The sequence below is a fragment of the Kogia breviceps genome, chromosome 1 (assembly GCF_026419965.1).
Source record: "Kogia breviceps isolate mKogBre1 chromosome 1, mKogBre1 haplotype 1, whole genome shotgun sequence".
NCBI lineage: Eukaryota > Metazoa > Chordata > Mammalia > Artiodactyla > Physeteridae > Kogia > Kogia breviceps.
Genome location: NC_081310.1, coordinates 152,886,715 through 152,914,662, shown reverse-complemented (window position 1 = coordinate 152,914,662; position 27,948 = coordinate 152,886,715). Strand labels below are relative to the sequence as shown.

At 43.1% G+C, this 27,948-nt stretch overlaps 1 protein-coding gene across 1 annotated transcript in view; it reads right to left on the bottom strand.

The window, feature by feature from the left end:
* The window catches only part of OMA1 (OMA1 zinc metallopeptidase), a 295,542-nt gene that overhangs the window by 24,639 nt on the left and 242,955 nt on the right, over positions 1–27,948 (bottom strand). Inside the window, exon 9 of the mRNA XM_067006994.1 lies at positions 10,101–10,177. Coding sequence (XP_066863095.1) covers positions 10,101–10,177 — 77 coding nt within the window. The remainder of the gene's footprint in view (positions 1–10,100; positions 10,178–27,948) is intronic.

Below are 27,948 nucleotides of genomic sequence, written 5' to 3'. Positions count from 1 at the left end.
GGGTTGGCAGAGATGAGCAGGACATTCCATTAGTGGTGAAATGGGCACAGCCCATTTGTTTGGGAAGGAAGGCAAGGTGAGGCAGGTGAGCGGGGAGGTCAATCCACTGACTAAATCATTATCAGGTACAAAGGACCATAACTTGATATAAGTAGGATGGGACCTCACCATGGAAGGGAGTTGGAGAGGGGCGAAGGAAGGAGACAGATATTTTATTTCTGACTTTTGACATGAGCATCTGTTATCTTTGCCTGCCCAGCGTCCATTGACCCTGGTTGTCCTGTGGGGAGGCCCCACCCAATTCCAGGGACTGGCATCGAAGTCCATCTGACACTTCACCCAGGTTATAAAGCCTGAAATCTGGCATTCGTCCTTGACTTCCCTCTCATCTAGACAGCCCTCAAGGTCTATAGATTCTACTTCCTCAGTAACTCTTTGATCCACCGGTTTCTCTCCATCTCCACCGACAGCCCCCCCCAATCCAAGTCATCCTGAGCACTTGCACCCACCTCCTAACTGGTGTCCTTGCCTCCACTCCCCTTTCCTCTAATCCATTCTACTTCCTGCATCCAAAGCGACTTTTTTCTACAGCACAGATGTCCCTATCCTATTTAATACCTTTTAGTGGCCTCACATTTTGTGGCTTCAGAGGATAAAACTCCAAACTCTTTACTGTGGCAGGTCCCTGTTCATTTGGCATCGACTCTAGATCCAGACTGCTTACATGATCGCTCTGTAATCTCGGGCAGGTTATATAACTTCTCTCTTCCTCGGTTTCCTCATTTGTAAAATGGATATAATAATAGTACATACTTTAAAAGGTTGTCATGAAGATTAAATAAGTTAATATATGTAAATCACTTAGAATAATGCATTATAAATGCTTTTTAATTGTTACCATCATCACTGCCATCAATATCATCATCTTCATAGCTCATAATCTTTCCCTTTCGCTCTGTGTTACAGCTACACTGAGATTTAATTCCTCCTAACATACTATCTCCCCTCAGAATCTTCTTATATGCCGACCCCTAGATCCACTTACCACGATTCACCTTTTATCTTAATCCTCTTTCTTGGAAAAGCCTTGCCTGACTGCCTCACGTGGGAGTAAGATGCCCATCTCACTTTTCCGCTGCATCCCATACTCGCCCACTTTGCAATATTCGTCACACTGGTAATTACTTACCCAACATGTCTCTTACCCACTGGATTATAAACTTCTTAAGGACAAGGACCAAGTAAATCTCAGTCACCAATCTTCCACCTGCCGTCCTCACCACCGTACCAACTCCCTCATAAAAGGTGTTACCGTGTTTCACACCATTTCCTTTCCCTGCGCCTCTCATTTTTGTAGTGGGAGGCATTCCTCCCGTTGGAAATGAGTTTTCCACTTATTTATAGCACTCTTTTATTTAAAATTATTTTTAAAACCAACCAGAAGATTGCATTTTAATCCAACTAGCTAAATTATTTAAAATATCTATAAAGGCCATTTTCAGCCTTTGTTCTAAAAAGGGGGGTGGGGGAGGGAGCAGACTATAGAAGCCACGCATGATCTAGAATTAGCAGTGCTGAGGCTCTGAAGGACCAGCAAGAGCTGCCACTCTGCCCACTTGAAAGATGTCTCCCCAAATAAAAGACATGCCATCCGCTGACACTTGCATAGTCTTGAAACCATTCGTGTTCAGCCTCATGCCAAAAGAGTTTGGGAGAAGAGGGAACGAATGGCTGCTCCCAGCTCTGCTGGCAGCCACTTCTGAGGCTGCCATAGCAACAAGTATAGACTAAAAGCGATCCTTCCATATTAGGTGTGAACTGACTCCAAACAAGGAAAATCGCTTTCAGAGAAGAAGCCAACTTCACTGGGAAGCTCGTAGGAAGTAATTCTCAGGTGACCCACCCCTCCGCCTTCTACTTCCCAAACCACCATGTGAGTAATAACATGGAGGAGTAAAAATAATCGTAGTAAAACAAATAAACAAACCTTCCATCCCTTCAGATACCCAGGCATACAACCTTGCTTGATAAAGTTGCCCAGGAGTCCTCCCCCGCCCCCCAAATCCTAGCACCCTCCCCTCTTGCTCTGATTCTCAGCTGCATTTGTAGCCCATCCATCTGCCAGCGCACATATGGGGAAAAGAGGCAAAGCCAGGAAGCAGAGAGGAGAAGAGGATTTGTATTTCATAAGCATGTTCTCAGCACAGGAGTAGAAAATGCGTTCACCCCAAACTGAGAAGAGGCTGGTGGGTCTGGGTTAGTGTCGTCTCAGCTTGGAATGACCCTTCAAATGTGGGTGCTACTCTGCCATTTGTGTTCCAGTGGTGGCAGGACGTGCCTCCTTTCCCACTGCAGCTCCTTACACTGACCACCCAACCACTTCCAACCACTCATCCACTTCCATGCAATAGCAAGACTCTCTGTGTGGCACATGAGTCCCGGCCCTGCTTATGTCCTTGTCTGTCTTTATCCAGGTTCTCCTCTTCGGCACTAAATGAGCTCAGATCAGAACTCTGACACATAGTTACTGTGCAACCTTAAGCGAGTACCTTCAGAGCTGAGCATCAGTTTCCTCAGCTATAAAACAGGGCTAATCACATTGCCAAACTTAAAGGCAAATTGTGAGGATTAAATGAGATGATGCATGTAAACCTCTTATCACAGTATCTGGCTCACAATAAACGATCAGGAAATGCTAGCTTTTTCCACCCTCAAGCTTCATCTTCGAGCTCACCTTGGAGCTGCCCACAATATCTAGTCTTGGCAGATTTTGTCCTTGAGGCAAAGGCCACGTTGGCTTATTTATCTGTCTCACTGATTTGTCTACAGTCCCAGTTACCGAATACATAGTGTCTGGCTCAGTGTAGGTGTTTAATACATGTTAGTTATAGAAATGCACAAAATTGATGGATGGCTGAATGAATGGATGGGTAGATGTTTGGAAGCATGAATAATAAAGGGGGGAAATGCACCTTTTTCTTGTCACATTGAATAAAGAATCTTGTTCTCTGACAAGCCATCCAACAGAGACAAGTTGCCCGGCTGTGTTCACAGACTTGCCTGATCATCAGGTCTTTTCTGACCAGTGGCTGCTGCATGGAGCTGGCTGGATATTTCCTTCTCCATCCATATGGGAACTTGGGAATTTGGCTAAAGTGCTGGTATTTTGTTTTGTTTCTCTTTCTTGTCTTGACACTGAGGCTCCTTTTCTTTCTCTCCTTGGGAGTGCCAGCACAGATGCCAGCTGGCCCCCTGGCTCAGTTAACCCCATCCAGCCCACCCTTGGATAGCTCTGCCAAGGCTCCATATTGCTTGGCATTGCTGTGAACCCACATGGCTCCCTGCCTCTTGATGTTTACACTGCTACCCTGCCTCTCCTTCAGTTCCCCCAGCCTGGCTTCTTCCATTGAACAAAGCCACATCAGAAGAGACCTGTAACAAGCACAGACCTAGAAGGAAGGCAATACATAAGGCTGTCAGGTGCTTTCCCTTGTGCCCATGGCACAGCTATGACCACTTTATAAATGAGGAAGAGGAAGCTCATAGAGGTGAAGTCACACAGCTGGGAAGATATGAAGCCAGAACTCAAACCCAGGCCGTCTGACCACAGAGCCTGTGCTCATTTCAGTGCACCCCAAATCCTCTCAGTGGAATTCCAGTGGATTTTTTCCTATCCTTCTTGCCTTCTATCCCAGCTCCACAGTCTATGTTAGGTTTCTTGCTTCCTTATTGTCTCTTACTTTACAGAGGGGTAAACTCAGGCTCAGAAGTAGTGAGGGGTCTATGCAATCATGAAGTCTTATTATTGGGAAGGAAACAGAGATGATGGAATCCATCCAGGTGATGGAATCCTGGCCAACCTCATATACACTGAAGCAGCAGAGTTAGTCCTCGAGTGGACACTTTCTGATTCCTTGAGGTCTAAGCTAACTCCATAGTATCCTCTGCTTACACTGTGTGGTATTCATAACCTACGTTGAAATCAACTGTTCATACATCTGCCTCCTCTTCTCTGATGGAGACTTTGTTTATGACATGTTCCAGATATCTAGTGCTGCATAACAAACTACCTCAAAATTTACAGACTTAACCTTTTTATTATCTTGTACAGGTCTACGGGTAACTGGGCTCAGCTGGGCAGTTCTTCCTTGGGGGTCTCTCATGTGGTTACAATCAGTGACTGAAGCCAGAATCAGCTGAAAACTCGCTGAGCTGGACACTCAAGATGACTCATTCATTTAACTATAGCAGCTGATGCTGGCTCCTGGGTGGGAACTCGGAGGGGCTGTCAACCAGAGCATCTACTCACGGGCCTGGCGCTTTTCTCAGCATGGCAACTGGGTTCCAAGAGCAAGTGCTTCAAGAAGCCCAATCTGGAGCTGCAAGGTTTCTTATGACCTAGACTTGAAAGTCCCACTATGTCACCTGCCACATTTTATTAGTCAAGCAAGTCACTAAAGTCAGCCCAAATTCAAAGGGATAGCAAAAAGTTTGCCACTAGCTTTGATATGCCACAGAAAGAGGGGGTCTTTTAAAATAGATAACTAATAAGAACCTGCTGTACAGCACAGGGAACTCTACTTAGTACTTTGTAATGGCCTGTATGGGAAAAGAATCTAAAAAAAGAAAGAGTCATATATGTATACGTAAAACTGATTCACATTGCTGTACACCTGAAACTAACACAACATTGTAAATCAACTATACCCTGATACAAATTTTTAAAAAAGAGAGAGAGAGGGTCTTTTAATCATCTCAGTGGTCTCAATACCTTGAATAGCATCTGGCACACACAAAGACAAAATATTTGTTGACCAGACTCAAACTGACAAATTGTGTGGGATGGAAGAGAGGGAGTGTGCTGAGAACAAATTTAGTGACCTCTACTTACGCCCTTGAAATTTCTTGGTGCCTTATACTCCAAATAACATAAATGTGTTTAAAAATAAATCTCTTCCAGCTCATCTGAAGTTTCTGTCTGGATCTCTTTACCAACCGGAAGGACATCAGCACAGTAGCATCATGAGATGGAGAACTTTCCAGGCTGGCTGGTTATGTGTATAGACCCTGGAGTCACACTGTTTAAATTTGATTCCTAGCTTTACCCTTTTTTAGCATATATGTTTAGGCTAAAGTTCTTATGTCTCTATTCCTTATCCATATAATAGGATAATAAAATCTCTACCTTTAGGGTTCTTGTGAAAAGTTCATCACTTAGTAGAGCACCCAGAATGTAATAAGTGCTTGGTAAACATTAGCTACTATTTCCAGGCTTTCTTCCCCTTTCTTAAATCTGCATTGAAAAACATCACCTTAGCTTTTGCCATCCACTTTTCCTTCCCTTTCTCTTTTCAACTGCTGGTTCCTACTTTTTCTAGGTATCACCTTTGTTATTATGTCTGGATTTGTATAGAATTTTATACTTTTCGAAGCACTCTTGCATCAATTTAGTGCATCCCCTTAGGATCTTTAATAAAGGCAACAGAATTGTTGCAATTATTGCCATTTTACAGATGACTGAACAGAGGCTAAAAAATGTGAAATATCTTGCTCAAGGTCATCATAGTAAATTATCAGAGAAGAAATAGAATTTCAGTGTCATGATTTAGATTCTAATCATTTCCATAATAACCATGTGATCTCTAATGAGGTCACTGATGATGTCAGATGACACATGACTTCAAAGTCCAAAGGAAGTCATTAGAGTCTGGGCTTTCATGGGCCCCAAATTAAAAGTGAATGTTTATTCCTACTGAATTATCAAAATGGATTTAGGCTTCTAGAACAATTTGAAAGGCAATTAATTTTCCTAAAATAAGAGCAGCTGTTCTTGCCAATGGATATTAAATAGAAGTCTTATGATGATTTAGAATTTGCTAAGGATTCTTGGAAGCCAGACCAGGATAATTTTGTAGCTAATTCATGGAGGCAGGTGCCCTCTCCCCTCTGGATCTAATTCATGGCTTATGTGACTTCTCTGGTTCGGAGACACTCTATGCCAAAGACAATATGAATCCAGCACACTCAAGGATGGCCCAGAGCAAACCGAGTAAACCCTACAAGTATGTGGCATTAGCAAATGAAGGTATTCACAGTGGTAGCCAACACAAAAACTTTCCAACAAGCTAGAGACAGCACAATATGAGAAGAGAGCACTGGACTGGAAATGAGAAAGAAACTTACATGATTTAAGTCTCTATCACGTTCACTTCAAAACAACAAACACTGAGCACCCACTTGGTGATATGTATTGTCCTAGAGATGGTGACATATGGCCCTTCTTTCAAAGAGCTTGTAATCTAGTAAATCAGAGACACCACAATTTCATGATCATGTGGTAGGTGTCTTGATAGGGAGATATGTAAAATGATATGCAGAGAGTGACATAAGAGCACCTGGAAGGGACACCTAGTCCACACTGGAGGAGGGGCAAGGAAGGGCAGAGGAGGCTTTCCGAGGGAGCTGTCAGCAGATCTGAATTGGGAGCAAAGTGTAGGTGTCCTAAAGGCATAGAAGAACTTGTAAGGGCACCATATGCAGAAGGAACAGTATGAGTAAAGCATAAAGCAGCATGGTGTGGGAAAGAGAGACCATAAATCACTCCATGTTATTCAAGCAAAACATGTCAGGCAGGAAGCAGCAGGAGATAAAGATAGAGAAGTAGGCATGAGATAGGCAGTGTGCTCTGGAATTAGTATCATATTATCTAATCTATATGTCACAGTACTTGTTAAGATTTTTAGTATTCCCCTATTTTACAGATGAGAACAATAAGGGCAAAGGACACTAAAGAATTTTCTTAGCTTGTCTCTGAAGCTCTGAATATGTCTCCAGAAAAGCTGTATTCTGATCTCATGTGAGATGTATACAATTTTTTAGGGAAATGACTCTTCATTTCTGTGTCTCTTCATTTCTCTTTGTTGAAATAAAAGGGACAAGACAGGATACTTTCTCAGGCCACTGCCTGCTGCTGCCTGTTATGATACTACAGGCTCCCTTAGCTGCTGCTGCAGAGCTAGAACCACGTGCTTGTTTTCAGCACCATGGAGAGGTGCCGCATTGCTGACAGCTGCAGACCCGAGGGTCAGCCAAAGCAGAGGAAACCAGGAAATCCACAAATCTTCTTTTAAACAAGACATCAACAAAGGCAGAAGGGCAAGGAGAAGGAATATCAGGAGAGGAGAGAGAAAGGGAAATTGTCCCTCACCAGTGTTCTCACCAGCAGCCACTGAGCAATATGCTGAGTGAGACAAAGCGAACAAAATAAAGGGAATAAATTGTAGCAGCAACATGTCCTCAACATCATAATACAGATGCTGTAATCATACAAGGCTAATAGTCTGAGTCATTCCGCAGTCATCGAAAACAAACAAACAAAAAATTGATGGGACATGCCTTGTGGCCTCTCACAAAAACCAATAAATTAACTTGCTGACCATGGCCTGAGGCAGGGGGAGGCACTGTGAAATTATGTAACTGGTGGTTTATTTCCTGAATCACACAGCTTCCTCTTCTTTTTCTCTTTCTTACCTTTAAGACAGGTGCTCTATGGTCACATGTATCTCCCTACTACAATTAAAAGTTCCTCTCCAGGGAAGATCCACTATCTGATTTATACTAAGGTGTAAGTGGGTGCTAAAACTTAAAGAGCTGTCTTTCATACGTAAATCAGAAGGGATTGATTCACGATAATTTAAGCTCCATGAGAACAGGATAGTTTTCTTTCTTGTTCACAGCACCTATAATGGTGTTTAAAATGTGATCAGTAGCAACAACAGCAATAATATTAACTAATATATATAGAGTGTTTACTATGTGGCATGTGCTCTTTTAATGCTCATAACTGTTATATGAGATACGTAGTAGTATTCTCTCACTTTTCACATGGGGAACCTGGGACATAGAGAAGTTATTAACTTCCCACGGTCACATAGCTAGGAAATGCAGAGGCAAGAGTCCAAGCCAGGAAATCTAAATCCAGAACCCATGTTCTTAACCACTGTACTGTAATGATGAGAAGAAAAGATGGAGAAATGCACAAAGAAACCAGAAAGTGATGTACACAATAGTGAAATTTGACTCAAAACTTTAAAAATATTATTAGAGCCTCTGAGGCCTTACAATGAGGATTAAAATAATAATTCATCAATTCCACTTAATACAGAGAGGCTGTGCTGAGCACTGAGGATACAGAAATAAAAAAGAACCTGCCCTCAATGTGTTCATAACTAGTGATGGGCAAGGACAAGTAAAAAGACAAGAGGATAAGATGGTATAATGAATGTTTAGATAGAGTTTAGTGTGGGTGCTGTGGAAATTCAGAGAAAAGGCGCCTTAGAGTTATGGAGTTGGAGTATTACCTGTGATAGGTGCTCTCTGCATAGATTCTAGAAACCTCACAGCTTAGTTATTAATAGGGTCAAGAGGTGGAGGAAATTCTCAAGTGAAGACATGAAAAATTGACGGACCATGTTGGAATAGTAGAGATCATTCAGTTTAACCTAATGCACTCTACAATCTGTTTATTCGACAAATATTCTGAGAACCAAATATGTGTCAGGCTCCGTGCTTGGCACTAGGGATGTAAAAATAAACAAGCAGACATTTTCTGCCCTCACTGAGATCACATTTTAAAATTTACACTTGAGATTGGTGAAACTGAGGCCCAGAAAGGTAGAGTGTCCTGCCTAAGATTGGTCAATGAGGTGATGGTAAAGCGTAGACTCAAAGCCAAGGTTCCGGTCTGCTGCTGCCTCTCAGGAAGTGCTCGTTGAATGAAGGAGTGGGTACTGAACAAGGATGTATTGTAAAACTCCCCAGTAAGCAAAGAAAGAAGTCATTAGCTTGGTAATTAGGCAGAAGTCATGGCTTGAGTCTGGCTAAACTACCAGATACTGTCAGGACATCAGCTAGCGAACAGAGCAGGCTGAAATGCCTGAGTCCAAAACCTTCATCTTGGACATCAGCTTTCCTGCTCCTGCTTTCAGCAACCCCCTGTACTCCAATGAGTTTGTGCATTTTGTTTCCATTTGTTTTTTTGTTTCTGCAAATCCTCAGCAAGCCAAGGAAAATCAAAATAAAAAATATAACTTACTGAAGCAGCCTTAGAAAGCCCCAGGAGAGATGGCAGCAGTCATAAGAGGAGAAAATAGCCAAGCAGAGTATAAATAAATCCTGCACAGTGATGGAGAGGCTAATTCACATAATCCTTCCCCCCATTCACCCTGGAAAACCACAAGAGAACCGGCACTGGCAGCGTAAATTTTACATGACCCAACTGCTGGCTGCATGGGCCAGCTCTCCAAATGCAGGAGAGCACCCACAGTTTGAGTCTGATACGGAGGAGGATTGTTTGGAGTAATGAGATACGCCAATAGGTAGAAGCCATAATAAGTACAATTCTTTGTGTTGAACTGCCTCATTTTCCCTCAAGGTGGTCAGTCTAAGAAAGGCTCAAGATAAGACATCTCAGGAATGCCCCAGGGTGAAGTAATCAATGGATATTCAGTAACATCTGCTCAGAAGGACTCCTTGGGGGCGGGACTGGCCCTCAGCCAGCCACTCAGAGAGCCCTCTTTGAGCTCATGGTTGTTTGAGCCCTGACAGTACATCTTGGTGACAGTGGAGCCTATGACCATAGCTCCCTAGATCCTTTGTAACTGGTGGTTTATTTCCCATATCGTTCAGTCTTCCTTCTTTCTCTTCATCACTCATGGCTGAGTCCTTTAATGTCTTCTATCTTGCCAGATGTTAGGATCTAATCTAAACCCTGTAGACTCAAGCAGCTGACAGCCCCCTAATTTACCCAAGTTCTACCAGTAGATAAATGATATACTACTAGAGAGTTGACATGGAATTTCATCAGATAGGACTTAACCATCTTTGACCATGGGAAAACTACCCAGCTGCCTGATGCAATATGAACTTCTGGAAAAATTACTCATCTATATAAATTCTATAAAAATTAATTCTTAAAATATCCATTCATAGCATCTTAAGTGGCAAGTGGATGAAGGGAAATTTTAATTCAACCCCTAACATGTTTTAGTTCCATTCAACTCAATTAAATTTGAGAGAAAGAATACGTGTTAAATACTTACCGTGTGTCAGGTACTGTGCATGGTCTTAGGATACAGCGGTGAAGGAAACACAGGTCCATCTTTGAGGCACTTACCATCTAGTAAAAAAGTCATGGAAAATATAAATCCAGTTTCAGAAAGAATGTGCCATAATCATGATACAGACTGCACTTCAAGCTTAGAAGAGAAAGGTTATTTGCAACCAGGGCAGAGAGGGTATGGCTTCTGGAAAGTGCAAAGTTAGCTGTGATGGACAGGACTTGGTAGCTACACATAGGAAGAACACATTCTAGGTAGATGGTACAACAAAAACAAAAGCTGGCATGCTAGATGTATATACTGTTCTAAGGAGTGAAATTCCGTGCTTTGCCCAGAACATTAAGTGTGCACATGTTGGTGATGGGGGGTAAATGATGATGAGAAAGACTTAAAGCTAAGTGAGGACTCAAATTACTTCTCCTACTCGTTATCAAAGCACTTTACAGCTATCACTCGATGCTCAAGGATCATGTTCTTTGGAAAGCTCCCCACCGACCACCTGCTGCTGGTTAAGGTGCCTCTTCTGAACAATTGAGATTCGGCGTTATAATTTTCCATTGTTCCTCACCTTTTCCCCTAGACAGTGAGCCGCTTGGGGGCAATGACTACCTTATTCACTGAACTCCCAGGCCAGCAGGGTTCCTGGTGTACAGTAGGTACTCAGAAGAAATGTGTTGAATTAATGAATTTTACTTGCCTTTTGTGCCTTTGATGCAACTTCTCACACAGGTATGGAGAAACTGAATAATTGGCTTCAATCACAAGGCCAGTCATGGCAAAATTCATTTTCAGATTTTCTTGTTTCATGGGGTGGCAATGTGTGTGTGTGTTGATGGGGGTGGGGGGAGCAGGTACGGAAAGCATGTTTTTCACCCTCTGTCTATTCTAGAACTAGAGAGACCACAATGGCTTTTGGAGCCATTGATCCAAATTGTCCAGAGAGGCTGTTCCTGAGCACCTCCACTCTCCTCATTCTCTATATCCTCAAGCCATGTTTTCTCAATATGACTTACATCCTATATTCATTTTTGTTTGTTTGTTGCCATTCCTTCCTCTCTAAAAGGAGAGTTGAGGAGAGATTTTTGTCTGCTTCACTTATTGCTGTATACGTAGCACCAAGGACATGCCTAGCCTGTTCTAGTGTTGAATAACTAAGACAAAAAACACAGTGGTATGCACGGGGCAGAAAAGCTACAGATGGCAACGTGCACATCAAAAGAAGTGAGACAGTCAACAAGTCTTTGTGGTGTGTCCACAGTGCTAAAAGCCTTCTGGTAGACACCCAGCCAGAGAGCAATGGTTAGCAAGAGTCCTGCCTGAATGACCTGGTAATACAACCAGCCAGCAGAGGCTTTGCACAGAAATAGCCGTATGGCAGAGATTGTTCTGGGGAGGTAAGCAGCTGCAGGGCTAGTGAAGAGTGGGTCAAGGACAGCTGAGGAGCAAAGCACAATCCATGAAGGTTCCAAGAGGGCCAGAAACCAGGAATGCAGCAGAAAGCATGAGAAGCAAGTGAAATGCCGACATTGTAAATATTGACGTTAAAAACTAAGAGCTCCAGTGGCATGTCCTGCTAGAGGCTCATGTATACATTGTCTCCTGTCTCTATAATTTTGCATATGCTGTTCCCTTCATCTGAGGTACTGTTCCCCAGTGCTTGCTTGATTAGCACCCACTCAAATCTCCAGATTATGCTCAGACCTCATCTTTCACATGAAGCCTTTCCTTCTAGTTTATCTCTCCTGAATGCACTGGGAGCACATAATTTTTTAATTTAAAATTTTTTTAATTTTTAAAATTGTAGTTGATTTACAATTTTGTGTTAGTTTCTAGTGTACAGCAAAATGATTCATATATATATAGAGAGAGATAGATACATAGATAAAACTGATATTGAGAGAGAGATATATATTATTTTCCAGATTCTTGTCCATTATAGGTTATTACAAATATTTAATATAGTTCCCTGTGAGGTTCTTTAAAAAACTAAAAATAGAGTTACCACATGATCCAGGAATCCCACTCCTGGGCATATTCTGGAGGAAACTCTAATTTGAAAAGATACATGCACCTCAGTGTTCAGAGCAGCACTATTTATAATGGTCAAGACATGGAAGCAACCTAAGTGTCCATCGACAGATGAATGGATAAAGAAGATGTGGTGCTACCAAATGTAGAATAGATAGTTAGTGGGAAGCTGCTGCATAGCACAGGGAGATCAGCTTGGTGCTTTGTGACCACCTAGAGGGGTGGGATAGGGAGGGTGGGAGGGAGATGCAAGAGGGAGGAGACATGGGGATATATGTATACATATAGCTGATTCACTTCGTTGTACAGCAGAAACTAACACAACATTGTAAAGCAATTATACTCCAATAAAGATGGGAAAAAAAATTCCACAACGACAGAAAGAGAAGATGTGGTATACTCAGTCATAAAAAAGAATGAAATAATGGGAACATATCTTTAACACTTGTTATGTTGGATTGCAGCTTTAATAAGTGGCAAAACTGTTGAATGTTCAAAAACTCAGGGTGGAGCCAGACTATGTGGGTTCCAATCCCAATCCACCTCCATTTATCTGTTTACCTTGGGCAAGTTACTGATCTCTGTTTCATCTCCCAAATGGCAATAATAATTAGTACCTATTGCATAGGGTTGTCCAGGAAAGAAAATGAGTTAAATATTTAAGGTACTTTGGGCAGTGCTCGATAAATAGTATAAATTTAATAAAATGTTATCTCCTGGGGAGCGAAACCCATAATTCTGAAGCAACTTCTCTAGGTCATGTACTGTGATAAGACATTTTATATATGCCATTTCTTTGTTATTCTTAACAACCTTGCAAGGTAAGTAGTATCTAACCAGTTTTTCACTTGAAGAAATTAAAACTTAATAGGATTTTTAAAAATGTGAGCTTGGGGCTTCCCTGGTGGCACAGTGGTTGGGAGTCCGCCTGCCAAGGCAGGGGACAAGGGGTTCGTGCCCCGGTCTGGGAAGATCCCACATGCCGCGGAGCGGCTGAGCCCGTGAGCCATGGCCGCTGAGCCTGCGCATCCGGAGCCTGTGCTCCGCAACGGGAGAGGCCACGGCAGTAAGAGGCCCACTTACCGCAAAAAATAAATAAATAAATAACTTTAAAAAAAAAATGTGAGCTTCTTTATCTGTAGAATGGAGTTAATAATGACTATCTCAGCGTTGTGAGAATTAAGAGATAACATATCTGATTTAGCAGAGGACTTGGAAGCTAAGATGAGTGTTTTAAGTGACCTGTCACTTTGTGTTATTTGATTAGGTTGCTTCAAGTTCATATCAACATCAGGGTGTAAAGGTGTGAACATCCCCTGCCCTTGAAAGGCCCATGGTTATTGGGCTGTTGCAGTGGCTTGTGGACAATAACTAGGTCTTCCTCATCTCAGGACTCCCCCAACCTGAAAATGCCCAATGGAGGTCTCTTGCATGGCTTCCAGAATCTGGTTCCAGGAGACCTTTGCTCCATTTCCCTTTGGGTTCAGGAGACAGAATAAAGGGAATGGGACAGACATATTTAATGGATATGCCCATTTATGCTTTGGCTCCAGGTGGATTATAATAAATGTTAAAATGGAAATCCCAGCAGAGTAATATAGAAGCATGGTGGGGAAGAATGTAAATCTAACTGGTTGGATCAGAGAAGGCTTCCTGAGAAAGTGAGATCTGAACTGGATCTTGAAAGCATGGTGTGATTTCAATGACTTCATAAAGAAGACATTTGAGAAAGTAGGAGCAGACTGAACAAAGTTTTCAGGTGGAGCTTGTGCCAGATTATTTGGGAACATCCAAGTGTGGTTGGATAGGGTTTTTGGGGGGAGAGGGCAGAGCTGACAAAGAATGTCGCTGTAGTGGGAGACTGGGAGAAAACCTGCCATCTCTCTTGTCAGGTAGAACAGATGACCCTCAAAGTGCGTTCGGGTAAACTATTTTGATTAACTAAATATTACACATTGAAAGACTCTTAAAGAATTATATGATTACCAATTACTGCAAAGGTGTTGAGGTTAACATTCACTCCATCATACACTGGATGCTTTACATCTTCACGACAGCTCTAAGAAAAGTTATGCTTCTTCTTGGCAGCCAGTTCAACTTATTCAAACAGCATGAATATTATAAAACTAGTATTTGTTTCCCTGTTTGCACTGGCAACTAAGAAACTCAAAGCCAAACTTATTGCCACATGTAGCAGCTGTGACAGATCACATGTTAAATATCAATAGTTTGCTTACTGATTCTACCACTGTCCTCATCTTATTTTCCTACTATGATTGTTTCTTTGTCCATCTTTGCTCATTTATCTCATCTTTTGACTTGTATTGTTTATATCTATTGAAGACACTGCAAGTCCTATTTTGGAATGAGGTAGGGTTAGGGTTAGGGTTAACCCAACATTAAATTCTTTAGTGTAGCCCAAGGCTTTCAGCAGAACAGCAATGGACATGGCCTTCAGAAGGAGCCTTCATCACCTCTGTCATCACTCCAAGCCTGCTGCAGCTGGCAGGACAGGAATTCTGCTAGTCCAGTTGACACCTGTCACTGCACACATGCCAGGGATGGTAAGGGAAGTTGGAAAGAGAATGAAGACTCAGAGGGCTAGGGCAGAGCCAAATAAATGCTTAGATAGGGGGCAGGGTCCAAGCCAAAGCCTGACCCTGAGTGAGAATTGCCTGGAATAGATAAGAGCAATGCCTGGCATCACTTTTTAAAAAAAAATAAGAATAATTGGGTTTTATTTTATTTACTTGAGCCCAGCCGCTCCGCGGCATGTGGGATCTTCCCGGACCAGGGCACGAACCCACGTCCCCTGCATCGGCAGGCGGACTCCCAACCACTGCGCCACCAGGGAAGCCCCCTGGCATCACTTTTTCCAGGAAGCTGCCCAGCCTGAAACAGGTACTCCTCCACTGGGTTCCCAAATCCTTTAGAGTTTAACCCTCTTTGTAGCACTTCTCATTACTTTACACTACATAACACTATGTCCCTACATCTATTTACTTCTGATTATCTCTTTCACTTGTATGTACATATAAATCACTAGAGATTGTGTAAAACCCAGACTCCCTGGTTCCATTCCAAAAGATTTTGATTTTATGTTTGGAGTGAGGCTCAGGAATCAGCATATTCAACCAGATTCCCAAGTTATCTGAAGTTAGTTGTCACAGATCTTGGGAGATTCTGTCTGGATTGAACTCTTAACAAAGAGGACTTTACCCTACCTCTAAATCCATAGCACCCAGGACAAGGTCTGGCTCAAAGTATTATACCTCATTTTACAGACAAGCAAACTAAGGCCCAATCAATTACATCACTTATCCAAAATCTCCCAGCCATGAACTGGGGAAGCTAGAATTAGAACTCAGGTCTGGCTGATTCCCAAGGCTATGCCCTTCCCACAGTCCCAAGCAAGGAGGTGGTATGGCTTACCTCGGTTCTATCTGAATAGATTTGTGCTTCCCAGGGAGCGTGCCAGATAATTGACTGGGGTGTGGGAAGAGCATATTGGAACTTCAGTTCATACTTAATATATCCATTTTTATTTTCATATGTTTATGATATAAGTGTAAGTACAGAGATACATGTATATAATGAATATATAAGTAAACATGCATTTATGGGGTGCTTGACCCAAAATACCTTACCGATGGGATGCACAGTCAAAACACTACTAGAGCATGGACTTGAGGATATGGGGCGGGGGAGGGGGAGGGGGAGGGCTGTGATGAGGTGAGAGAGTGGCAGGGACATATATACACTACCAAGCATAAAGTGGATAGCTAGTGGGAAGCAGCCGCGTGTAGCACAGGGAGATCAGCTAGTGGTTTGTGACCACCTAGCGGGGTGGGAGGGAGGGAGATGCAAGAGGGAGGGGATATGGGAACATATGTATATGTATAACTGATTCACTTTGTTATAAAGCAGAAACTAACACACCATTGTAAAGCAATTATACTCCAATAAAGATGTTTAAAAAAAAAAAAAAAAAAAACCTTGGGAGGTAACTGATTCAGCTGCCTTTAATCTGTGATATTAACACCGGTGGTGCTCAAGCCCATGTACCTTAAAAACACTGCCCATGGCATGTGACACACCCTGCCGAGACTTCTCAGGGGGCAGAGCAAGAGATGGATGAGCATGATTACTGCAGGAACATTCAACACCACTGCTCAGAATTTCTAGGAACTGTGCATTTGTCTTCTTGTCTACCAAAGGCTGATTGCGATGTACTGGGCTTGCTGGGACCACCTTTGTCTGCCACATAACCAGGGGCTGTCCAGCCATGTACTTCCAGGAGGCAGAAGCAAACAGCTCTCTGCAGGGGAGAGGGGCATGAACACTCAGGCTCAAGGACAAAGCTAGGTTTAGGCCAAGAAGTGACTCCTCTGATGACTCGTGGCAATGTAGAAAAGTGGGTCGGGGTGGGTCCTGCTCAGAAGGAAGAGGAGATTCTAGAATATGTTTTTCAAGGCCCGAGCATGGTGGAGAAGCTTAGTAGTTGGAACTGAGCTTTAGGAAGGCGGTGCCAGTTTTAAAGACTGGCGAGGAGAGAAAGCAAAGAAGTCGGCCTGGGGTCATCGAGATGGCAGAGGCAGGGCTAATGCATACAGTTCTGCACATTGTGCCATGAATAAAGGGGGCATTCGAGGGCAGGAGTGGGAGCTAAAATCCAGCCCATGTGCACTCTGCTTACCAAGCTGGGGTCTTGGTGGGACCTGTGTTAGCAAAGAAGGGGCAGATTTTCCTCATTTGTCTGCCCAGAGGGGATCCTTTTTCTAATTGACTCCAGGGATGGGTGGGGTGGGTTGTTTTTTGTTTGTTTTTTTTTTCCTAATTTGCACAAAGGTGTGGTATGGGTACCTGGAGGCCATGGATAAAAGGTCTCACGCACCTTGGGATTCCACAACTTGACTCAAAAACATCCAGGAAAACTACAAACGTGATGTGCTAAGAATTACTGGATTGCCTATGGAAGCCTGCAAAGGGTGAAGTTGTGTGCTGTTGTTGGCATATGTCACTTTCAAGACTAGCAGAAGAGCATAGGCAGAGAAAGCCATAAAATAAATGAAGTCAGGAATTCACAGAAGTTCTGGGGAAGGCACTAGATTCACAGAAGCTGTAAGTCTATTAGGTTTGAGCCAAGTTTACCTCAATGTCTGAGAAGAGGGGAAGGTCCATGAGACTTTGGTTTACTGTAGGGGCATTTGTATATCTCTTTCCTCTATAGGTCATTGGGTCCTAAACTGTCTGCTGCCATGAAAGTTAGAATGGAAAGAGTCAAACACAAGGAAACTGAGGCTCAGAGGAACTACTTCATCTTTTTGACTCTGGACCCAGGCTACCTTGGGTTCAAATTAGCTCTCTAACCTTGGGCAAAATAATTAATCTGACTGTGTCTCGGGTTCCTGATCTGTAAAATGAGGATAATAGTAACATCGAGTCAACAGGGTTGTATAATAATTCGTTGTATGTGCCCAGCACAGCAAGCACTATGGAGATGTTAACTTTTCTTGTTATTATCATTTGGCCTTCTGTGATTTCATTTAATCCTCACCACCATACCCGGCTAGCTGCGCAAGGAAGTATCTGGTCTCCTCATTTTATAGTTCAGGACTCTGTAGCTTAAGGATGGAGAAATGAGGGGCTGGGGCATCAGGTAATTTGCCATCAGGGAAACTAAGGGACAATTTTGAGACCGGTGTATACTTAGGTCTTTGATGAGTATGGATGGCATTGAGAATGTCACAAAATTCATCCCTTCTCATTATAAACATTGTACTATGACACAGAAATAATAAGAGAGATTAACACATTTTCATTATTCCAAGAAAAATCTGTTTTCTCAAGAATGTTCTCTCCACTGAGGGGGAAAATGGCCATGGTGTGCCAAAGAAAGACACCGGATGGTTGTTATATGAGCCCTAACAGGGCCCTGACGCAGGAACTAGGGCCTGGAGAGAGACGCGTGATTGGGTAGAGGAGAGCAGAGCACAAGCAGGGGAAACGTGACCTAGGTCTGAGCTAGAAAACGGCTCCTGTACTTTTCCTTTCTGAGGGTGGGGGAAATCAGTCAATGCTAGAAATGCCAGTATAGATATATATATTTTTAAAATTTATTTATTTATTTATTTATGGCTGTGTTGGGTCTCCGTTTCTGTGCGAGGGCTTTCTCTAGTTGTGGCAAGTGGGGGCCACTCTTCATCGCGGCGCGCGGGCCTCTCACTATCTCGGCCTCTCTTGCTGCGGAGCACAGGCTCTGGCCGCACAGGCTCAGTAGTTGTGGTTCACGGGCCCAGTTGCTCCGCGGCATGTGGGATCTTCCCGGACCGGGGCTCGAACCCGTGTCTCCTGCATCGGCAGGCGGACTCTCAACCACTGCGCCACCAGGGAAGCCCCGCCAGTATATTTTTACTGTCGTCTATGTGCCAGGCATTGTGCTCATAGTCTGTATGCATGATGTCATTTAATCTTCACAACAGCTTAGTGAAATAGGTAATATTATCAGTTTCTCTAAAATAAAAAAGTTGACAATTAGAGAAACTGCTCAGAATTTTGCAATCTCAAACAGCTATTGGGTAAGGGCATAGGACTTCAGACTTAGGTAGGATAGCATGTTTAAGCACAGGGGCTCTTAAGCCAAGCTGCTTTTGTTCAAGTTTGGACTCAGCCATTTTCTAGCTGTGTAGCCCAGAGAAAACGACCTAACTTTTCTGAGTCTCCACTTCCTTATCTATGAGTTGATAAGATGATGATAATAGAAAGTACTTCATAGGGCTATTAAATTTGTATATGTAAAGTGCTCAGAACAGAATGTGACTATAGAAAAGTAACTAATAAATATTAGCTGTTGTTATTTTTATTACTTTACCAAAAAATCACTGTTTTTATCCTTGTCCTGGAGGCCTTTGGTGTTACCCAGTTCTGAATTAGAACTCCCATCTTACCAATTCTAGTTTCTTAATTGTTGTACCACGCATGTTACCTGTTGGCGTCTACTTCTGTTCCCCACTTTACCCTGTTCTGCTCTTATTTTTGTGTGTGTGGTAGGCAGGCCTCTCACTGCTGTGGCCTCTCCCGTTGCGGAGCACAGGCTCTGGACGCGCAGGCTCAGCGGCCATGGCTCACGGGCCCAGCCGCTCCGCGGCATGTGGGATCTTCCTGGCCCGGGGCACGAACCCGTGTCCCCTGCATCGGCAGGTGGACTCTCAACCACTGAGCCACCAGGGAAGCCCGTGTTCTGCTCTTATTAGTGGGGGAGGAATCCTACCAATTATAAGGATCCCTTGCTAACTGGCTCTCAGCTGAATTCAGCCAATAAGAAAGAAGTACAGGCTAGAGACTGGAGGGCAGGAAGAGGACACCCTGCCTCCTAAAGGACTCCAGCTGTCAGCTGATGCCTTTACCATCTGTGGTCCCACCTCCCTCCAAGCAGCCTCCATCCTGGGTTCCAGGTCCCACTGGATGGTCCCTGCTCCTGGGCTCTGAGAACTGCTCCTCCTCCTCCCTTTGCAGCCCAGCCTAAGGTTGGTAGCTGCTTCCTGCTGTTGCTATTTTCTGGGTTGCCTCAGTTAGCCCCATATGGCTTTTCAGTTCTTCTAACACTTTTGTAACCAGTTGATCCTATTGAATTCCTGCCTATTGATGAGCTGCTTAGACCTCAGCTGATATAAGTCTAGTTTATGGAGATGAACAGAACAGGTAAGAACAACATCAGGCGTGATCCTAAACAGATTAGCAGGATAAGGACTCTAGCTCTCCAGAAGCCAATGCAGGAACCCAGACATCGTGACTGAAACCCAAAAGGTGAAGCCCAAGCCAGAGCAAGGTGACATGACACCTATGCATGGAGCATAGGACCTATACAAGGAGCATGGACTCCTTCATGAAGGCAGGTTGGTACTCAAATCCTAGGGCAGGACTGAGAGTTCAGGTACAGATCAAAAGGTTTGGTCTAGAAGGAGAAGGGGAAACTAGGCAAGGCCTGAGAGATCCCGGAGCGTTGGGTGTTAAGCACATCTTAGCTAATTTAATTACACTGTAGGAGAGCCGTAGGAGAGCTCACAATTTAAAGGAGCCCTGTGGGGAGTCTTTTTGTTCTGCAAATAATTATCCCCCTAATTTATTTGCTTATGTTTGGATTTTCATATATTGGGTTTGTTTATTTATTTATTTATATCCAGAAACAATAGGGCCCAACTCAGCTGGGGACAAGCAGTTGCTTTGAATTAGGCACTGTTTCGAATAAACCACAATCAGTTTAGTAAAATTTTGATTATATTAGCCTTGCAAATAGGTTTGCCCAGGGTGAGTAGCAGTGTATTCTGGGTAAGTAAGGGGGAAAAAATGAAATTATGATTCCAGGACATATCAGGGCTGGAAAGACCCTAGAGCTGTCAGGAATAATCTTAAATACCTGGTTACTCAGGTCCTGTTTGAAATGCCTTAGCCAAGGCATGTGCCAAGTGTAGCTTTGAAAGCCATCATTTGTCTAATGGTAATTTCCACTCACTGGTCATGGTTTTACCTGCTGGGACCACAGGAAACAAATTTGCTCCTCAAGACTCACTCTATTTTTAGATATCTTTGCTCTTAAAATGAAAATTTCTAATTTCTTCAATCATTCCTCCTGTGACACTTCTTCCAGAGCAGAGGACTGGTTAATGAGTTACAGTATACACACTAGATAGAATAATATGTTACACTAAAATAATACTGCTGGAGGAGAAAGGGAAACTTAAAAATGCTAGAAGACAAGAGCAGATTACAGCCATTTCCATAGTGCTGAACACTTAGACTCAGGTGTGCTTTTGTGTTTTCTAATTGTAAAAATAATTTGGCAACAGTACAAAACATTTAGAATATAGAAAAAAGATCTACAAGTTCACAAATGACAGTAGCTGCCCTATGGATTAACTCTCTTAGAATCACCGGAAGCTGATCAAAACTGGAGACCCCAGGACTCCATCTTAATAACTGAATCTCTGAGGATGAAACCTGGGATCCTGTGTTTTTCACTTGCTCCCAGGGTGCTCAGATGTGCAGCCAGAGTGGGAATCACCATCTTTTTATCACAGCAAACAATGATCATCTCTGTATTCCCTTCCAGTCTTTTTTTCACATGCATATGTTTATGCAATTGTAAAGATACTCAACTTTGAACACAAATATTTTAATGTAACTTTGAAAAGTAAGTGTTCTTTGAGCTGAAGTGTCTGCTTAATATAAAAATATAGGGAAGTCAAGAGAAGAAAAAAATCTCCTATAATCGTAGCACCCTTAGACAACCACCATTACCACTGTGATATAAAATTCTTGTCTTTTTTCTAGGCATCATTTTTAATTGTTTTATTTTCATTGGGATGATTGAGCTGCACATGAAATATTGAAATCTGTATTTTTCTGAACATTGTGATAGCACAAGTTTTTCCATGCTATCACAAACTCTTCATAATATTTGACCACTGCTCTATTGTTTGCCATCATGGCACTGACAAATAATTTTATGACACACATCTCTGTGTGTAAAGCATTTGATATTGGAGTATTTTCTTACAATACATGGCAAGAAAATAAAGTTATTGGATCAAAGCATATGAATATTTAAGACTTTTCTTTTACAAAAAAATCAAATCATCATAATTACCTAAAAAGTTCTATCAAGTAGGTCAGCTCATTCCCTAAGCATCTCTGTTCCTGGAATATTTAATTCTATTCCACAAAACTAAAACTGATTCTGCAAGGGAAAATGTCTCAGAGATGCAAAGAATTCCTTGAACAAGCTACACAGAAATCTCATTATATAGCTGAATCTAAGGTGTCCTTGCCATGGAGTTGACATGCAGGGGAAAGCTACATAATGAGGATCTTCCTAGGTCTCTAGAACTGGGTAGGGAGGGTCTGTGAAAGGAGCACCCCTGCTGTGGCGCCCTCTCTGTGGAGGAAAGAATCATCCCTCCCAGGGTGCCCGTACACTGGTCAGAGCTCAGTTGTGTGGATGATAGGGTGGGAAAAGAGGAGCTGGCTCTTTGACAAAAAGAAAAGAACTCCGAGTGAGTGCTCAGTATTGGGGATCTCAGATTCTCCTGGAGAAACAACGGGTGCTACCCATGTTCTGTGGATTCCTCAAGGACCCTTCAGGAGCAAAGGAGCTGGGTTTGATTAGGCTAATTCAACAACAGTAGTCCACCAGGGGGAGGAGAGGGGAGGAAAGGAGGATCTAGAAGGGGCAAAGTGAAATTTTGTAGGGGATGTTGAAACATAAAGAAATAGTCCATTTGAAATACCTGACCTTTAATACAGGGCATTAACTTGAAAAAGCATCATCCCTTCTAAGAATCTGGTTGATAATCTCAGGACACTAGGACAGAGACAGATGGACAGCTGCTGTTAGTGCCCCATCCTGCTTCTCCTCGTCCACCTCTGAGACACAGGTATCTCAGGTGTGGTCGTGGGTTTCTGGCATACCGACAGCTTCCCATCTCAAGTCCCTGCATCTCACTGTTCCTCTGTCTGAGGGTTCCTCAGCACCTAGTGAAGTTTGCTTGGCTGCAGAACTGAGAGGAAGTTAACTCTCCAGGTACAATCTTCAACCAATGGGGAATGAGGGTAATGGAGCAATACCCGCCCCCCCCAGCTTCTGGCTCATCTCTAGAGGCAGTGCTGAGGTGCATTCTACAGGGTTTCTCAGAATGTCTCCAGTGGGATTGGGCCCACCCTGTCCGCTGCAGCAAGCCATCATTAATGCACGTGTTATTAACTTACTTCTCTTCCCCATCTCACTTTCCCTACTCTCTCATTAGTGCCTCCCAAGACCACCTCCCAGATAAACTACATAACCCAAGCCCTTGTCCAAGAGCCTACTTATGGGAGAACTAAACTAAGATAGTAACAATTTTACACCCATTTTATACCCACTGAGTTTCAAAGGGCCCCATTGACTTTCCCAGGGTCTCCAGTTGCCATGTGGCAACATGAGAACCAGGAGCTGACTCTTCAGCTAGTGTTCTCTCTACTCTACAAGGTAGTTTATTTTCCAAACCAAATGATAACTATGTATTGAGTACCTATTAGTCACAATGTGGTGTACTGGGAACCCCGAGTCAGTGAAAGAGAAAGAGACAATTATTTACCATAATGCAGTATCTTAAGGATAGCAATCATCTAGTTCAATTCCATTATTTATGATTCAGAATTTATTTAGGGCCTACCACATGCCATGCCAGGCACTTTGCTAGGCACTGGAAGCCTAAAGATGAATGCAGCCTGGCCCCTGCCCTTTAGAAGGTTAGAAGCCTGTGGTGGCGGGGAGGGGCAGGGGAGGTAGACATAGAAACAGACGCTTTTCAGTATACAGTGGTAACTGAGAACACAGTACAGGATGGTACAGGAGCAGAGAGGACTGACACCTAACTCAGACTGGCGGGATGAGTATCAGAGAAAATGTTTCTTGAATGAGAATCATTCATTCATACATGCAATCAGTATTCCCTGAGCTTCTACTGCATTCCAGGTGGCATGCTAGGAGCATGGATTACACTGGTGAATCAAACAGCTGCAGTCACTACTTCAGGCCAGAGCTGAGCCTTGAAAGATGCCTAAACCCTAGCCAGAAAGAGAGGACTGAGGAAAGGCCTTCCAGATGGAGTGAACAGTACCCCCTAGCCAGAAAAGCATGAAGCAGCATTAGGAGGTGAGGTGTTTTTGCTGTGTGTGTGTTGGGCCGGGTGGAGGTGGGAATAGCATTGCTGGAGCATAAATGAGAAGAGAGAGTGTCAAGAAACGAGCTGCAGGGTTGGCCAGGGACCATTTCATGGTGGGACCTAGGCAAACAAGTCACTACAGGAACACAATGGAAGGAAGGGTGTGGTTAATTCTGGGAGGGAATGGAGTAGGCCAGGGAGAGCTTCCAAAAGGCATCTGCATTTGAGCTGGGTTTTGAAAAGTTGAAGGGATTTAGCCCCATATAGAAGGACAAAAGGAAACTCTAGGAAGATTTGACTTATTCTGTAGTATAAATCCTGTTCCCTGTGCATACAGAATGACAATCCAGCCAGTTTTCTTCCAGGAAACACATTCTTCCAGGTTGAGATTCAGGATGCCACATATCATTGTGTAGGGCCCAATCTACACAGCTAAAAATAGTGGCCTGCGTGTGGTTTGCTGGGAAGGCCTGACCTCACAAGGGATCTCCCTCATCCTTTTATCTAAGCACATGAAAGCCATCCAATTAGATATACATTCCTCTGGATTGAACTAGTTTCTCTTCAAAAAGCCTTTTTTAATGCAAATATGCTGGTTGGAGGGGAAGCCATGACACCTGACATCACAACACTGACTGGCTGGATTGGAAGACTAGAGATAGGAGACCCAACTTATTTCCTAATGTTCTCCTCTCTCCTCCTTCCACAGTTGAGGCACTTGACCATTACTATTCTCTGTCAAAACACACAGCTCCTAGAATGCGTCTGAGCCTCAAGTAGAAAGGATTTAAACAGACACGCTCAGCATCAAGCCATCCTGGCAATCTTTGAGGATTTCCTTTTTTGGATAACCTGGCTTCTGGTTGCTGTGATTGCTTGTCCACAAATTACCACTTGCTGGACTCAGCGACCTGCTGATTAGTCCTGGACCACTGTTGCTACCACTTTGCCATCCCTCTGTGCAGAAATCTCTAGACCACTTGGCTGTGGGTCTTGCCCAATGGGAAATATCCTCTTTTACTCCCTATAGCTGGACAAGGACCTAATTCTTAAAATGAGTCTTCACCACTCCCCACATTTGGGGGTCTGCCTGGTCAAATCTCCAGATAGAAAGACAGCGTTTATTTTCTCATTTATTTCCAAAGACCTACTGAGTACCTACTGTGTGCACGGCCTTAAAGAGCCTTAAAGAGGGCCTCAGGGGTCCAGTGAGTGAATGAATCATTGCTATGTAGTATGAGATGGGAGAAACTGGAATTGAACTGAAAAAGGGTGATAATAGGAAAAGGTTTAGGCTTAGAGCCTCTTTGAGCATTAGTCTTCTCAGCTGCAAAATGGAGATATTATTTGTTTGCAGGTTTGCTGTCGGGATTTGAGATACTGTTATATAAAGCATGCTGTAGATATAGGTGTTCCGTACACAATGGATCTTATGTTGTTCTGGCTAGCATGAGACTGTTGAAGGGCCTATATGGACTATAAAAGCTTCACTTTGGGGCCCTTCCATGGAGTGCTTGCATTTTAATAGAGCAGTTCTTCCCAACTGCATTGCTACAAGTGCTTTACAGCATGCCCAGATATTGAGTCTCTCCTTCCTGTGGGTGACTGGAAGGGGTGGGGCTAAGACTGGGGGCCTTAAGCCTTCCTCCCAACTCTTCCTTGTTTTTTATAAATAAGGGACCTAAGGCACAAGCAGGTCCACAAATTTTTCCTGGGTTATGTAACTATTAAGACTATGGCATATAGTCAAACCTGGGTCTTCCAACTACGAGTTCACTGCTTTCTCCCTTTCCCTTACTACTTTCCTTATTCTAGGCAGGTCCATTTGTTAATCTTAGAATGGGGTGAAGGGAACATAACCCTGCAGTGGGCTTCTTTCCCAATGATAATGAAGGCCCTGTAACTGACCCAGGAGCACGAATGACTGCTTCAATACGTGCTCTAAGCATCTTCACAAATCTGTGTGCAGATGGACAGGAGCAGACCTGGAACTGCCCGGAGAGGTAATGTTACCTCAAAGTTACAATCTCAGCAAAAGTCGGGGTAGGAAATCTCACACTGGAGACTAATAAAGAAAGTGGGATTTTGGGTTGGCAGACAGCTGGAGAAATGTTCATCTTGATGATTCCTGTCCAGATTTTGCTTAATTATTTACAATACCTTAATTTCAAAAATAATGTGCTTCCCCTCCAGCCCCCACCCAAGCACAATTTTGATCAAGGCAATTAGTCAAATGACTACTTGGCTGATCACTATCAGTCTATTCACACACACACACACACACACACACACACAGAATCCTAAGAGAATGTGGCATGGGACTGGAGTCTGAAGTGTGGTGCCTAATCTCTGATTCTACCATGCACTTACTCTTAGACCTTGGGGAAAGATCTGTGACCTCAATGAACATCTATTTATCCATATATAAACTGAGGGTGGATATCCAAAAAAAGTTTGCTTTCATACAATTTGATATAGAAGAGTATTCAGAATAAAGCTGGAATATAATGGATGCTATTCAAAGAAATTCATGTGGGAATTTAAGATGGTCCCCAGAGGACAACATTAAAGAAGGTACAATGTGTATAGATTTTTCAGTATTCTGAATTACTGGCTGAAAAGAAGTTAAATTTAGAGTTAAGAATTTGGACATTAGAGTTTTGGCCTTCTCTTGACTCAGCAAAGACTTTGCCTATGGCTCCTTAGGGCATATTGTATTGCCTCTACTCAAACACATGACTGCCGGGGTCCTATGTACACAGACTGCCCAGTTATTTAAACTTGAGTTCAGGCCCATGAGGACTCTGCTTGTTGCAAATTGAGAGACTCAGGAGGCTCACCGACCAGCTTCCCACAGGTGTTATCCACATACACCATGTGCCAGTCCTGACCATCAGGTTCAGTTTAGTAAGTCTACTCCTTACACAAACCAATATTCACTCATAAACTGATATTCAATCATTCCATAAACCTTTATTGAGCCCTGGGTGAGAGGTGGGGTTTGGGTGAAAAGATGGCACAGGTATGATTCCTGCCCAAGGTCCCCTTCATCTAGGAGAGGGGACAGGTGGCAAAGACTCTCTCCTTGTCCAAACTTTAGTCAAGCTCCTCTGGGTCCTCTTCTCTACTAGGCCTTGACCTTGGGCCAGCATCCTTGGCTTGTCAAGTCAAGTTTTAGCAAAGAGCCTTGCTAAGTCAGTTTGGCAAGAATCCTCACCCTTGATATGTGATCAAGTTCCTCATCCTTCACCCTTGATATCTAAGTCCTTGACCTTCCTTTAGCAATAATGCTATTAAACTAATTTAGCAAGGATCCCTCTACTCTTGATGTCTAAGTTTCTCTTAGAAATTTTCCATCCATTGACCTCCTCACTCTACTTTTTGGCTATAAATCTCCAGCTACCTTTGCTGTATTCAGAGTTGAGCCCAATCCTACTGTAGTAGCTCAAATAAAATCTGTCTTGCTATTTTTAACAAGTGTCCAGTGAATAATTTCTATTTAATGCAGGCCTGCATACAGCTAAACATAGTGCAATGAATAACACTTGCTTCCATTCCTCAAGCTCCTACTAAAAGTAATGGTACCAATAGCTAACATTTATTGAGTATTACTTGGGGTCAGGCACTGTGCTACATACTTTGGCAGCCGTATTCCCTGGCAGCTCTAATCAAAGACTGAGCACAGTGTGGAGACTAGGGCCTGGCCATTTCTGCTCAATGCAAAAATCCTCTATGGGCAATCTTGGTATCAGAGCTCCCTGTCAGCCTGACCAAGACTTACTCAGAGTTGAGCCATGGTCTGCAACTCTTCCTACCCATCCTTGCTTCTTTCCTCCACTCCTTTCACATGTGTCAGAACTGCATCTCAGTCTGCAGCTCCCCCTGATGACTCCTGTTCCCTTCCCCCTTTATATTTCACAAGCGTTACTCACAATAAGTCTCTTGCACTTCTAACTTTGTATTCACATCTGCTTCCTGGTGGATCTGAACTGATAAGCATCCATTATCCCATTTAATCTTCACCACAACCTTGTGAAGTGGATACTGTTATTATAACAATTTTTAAAATTGAAGTATAGTTGATTTAAAATGTTGTGTTA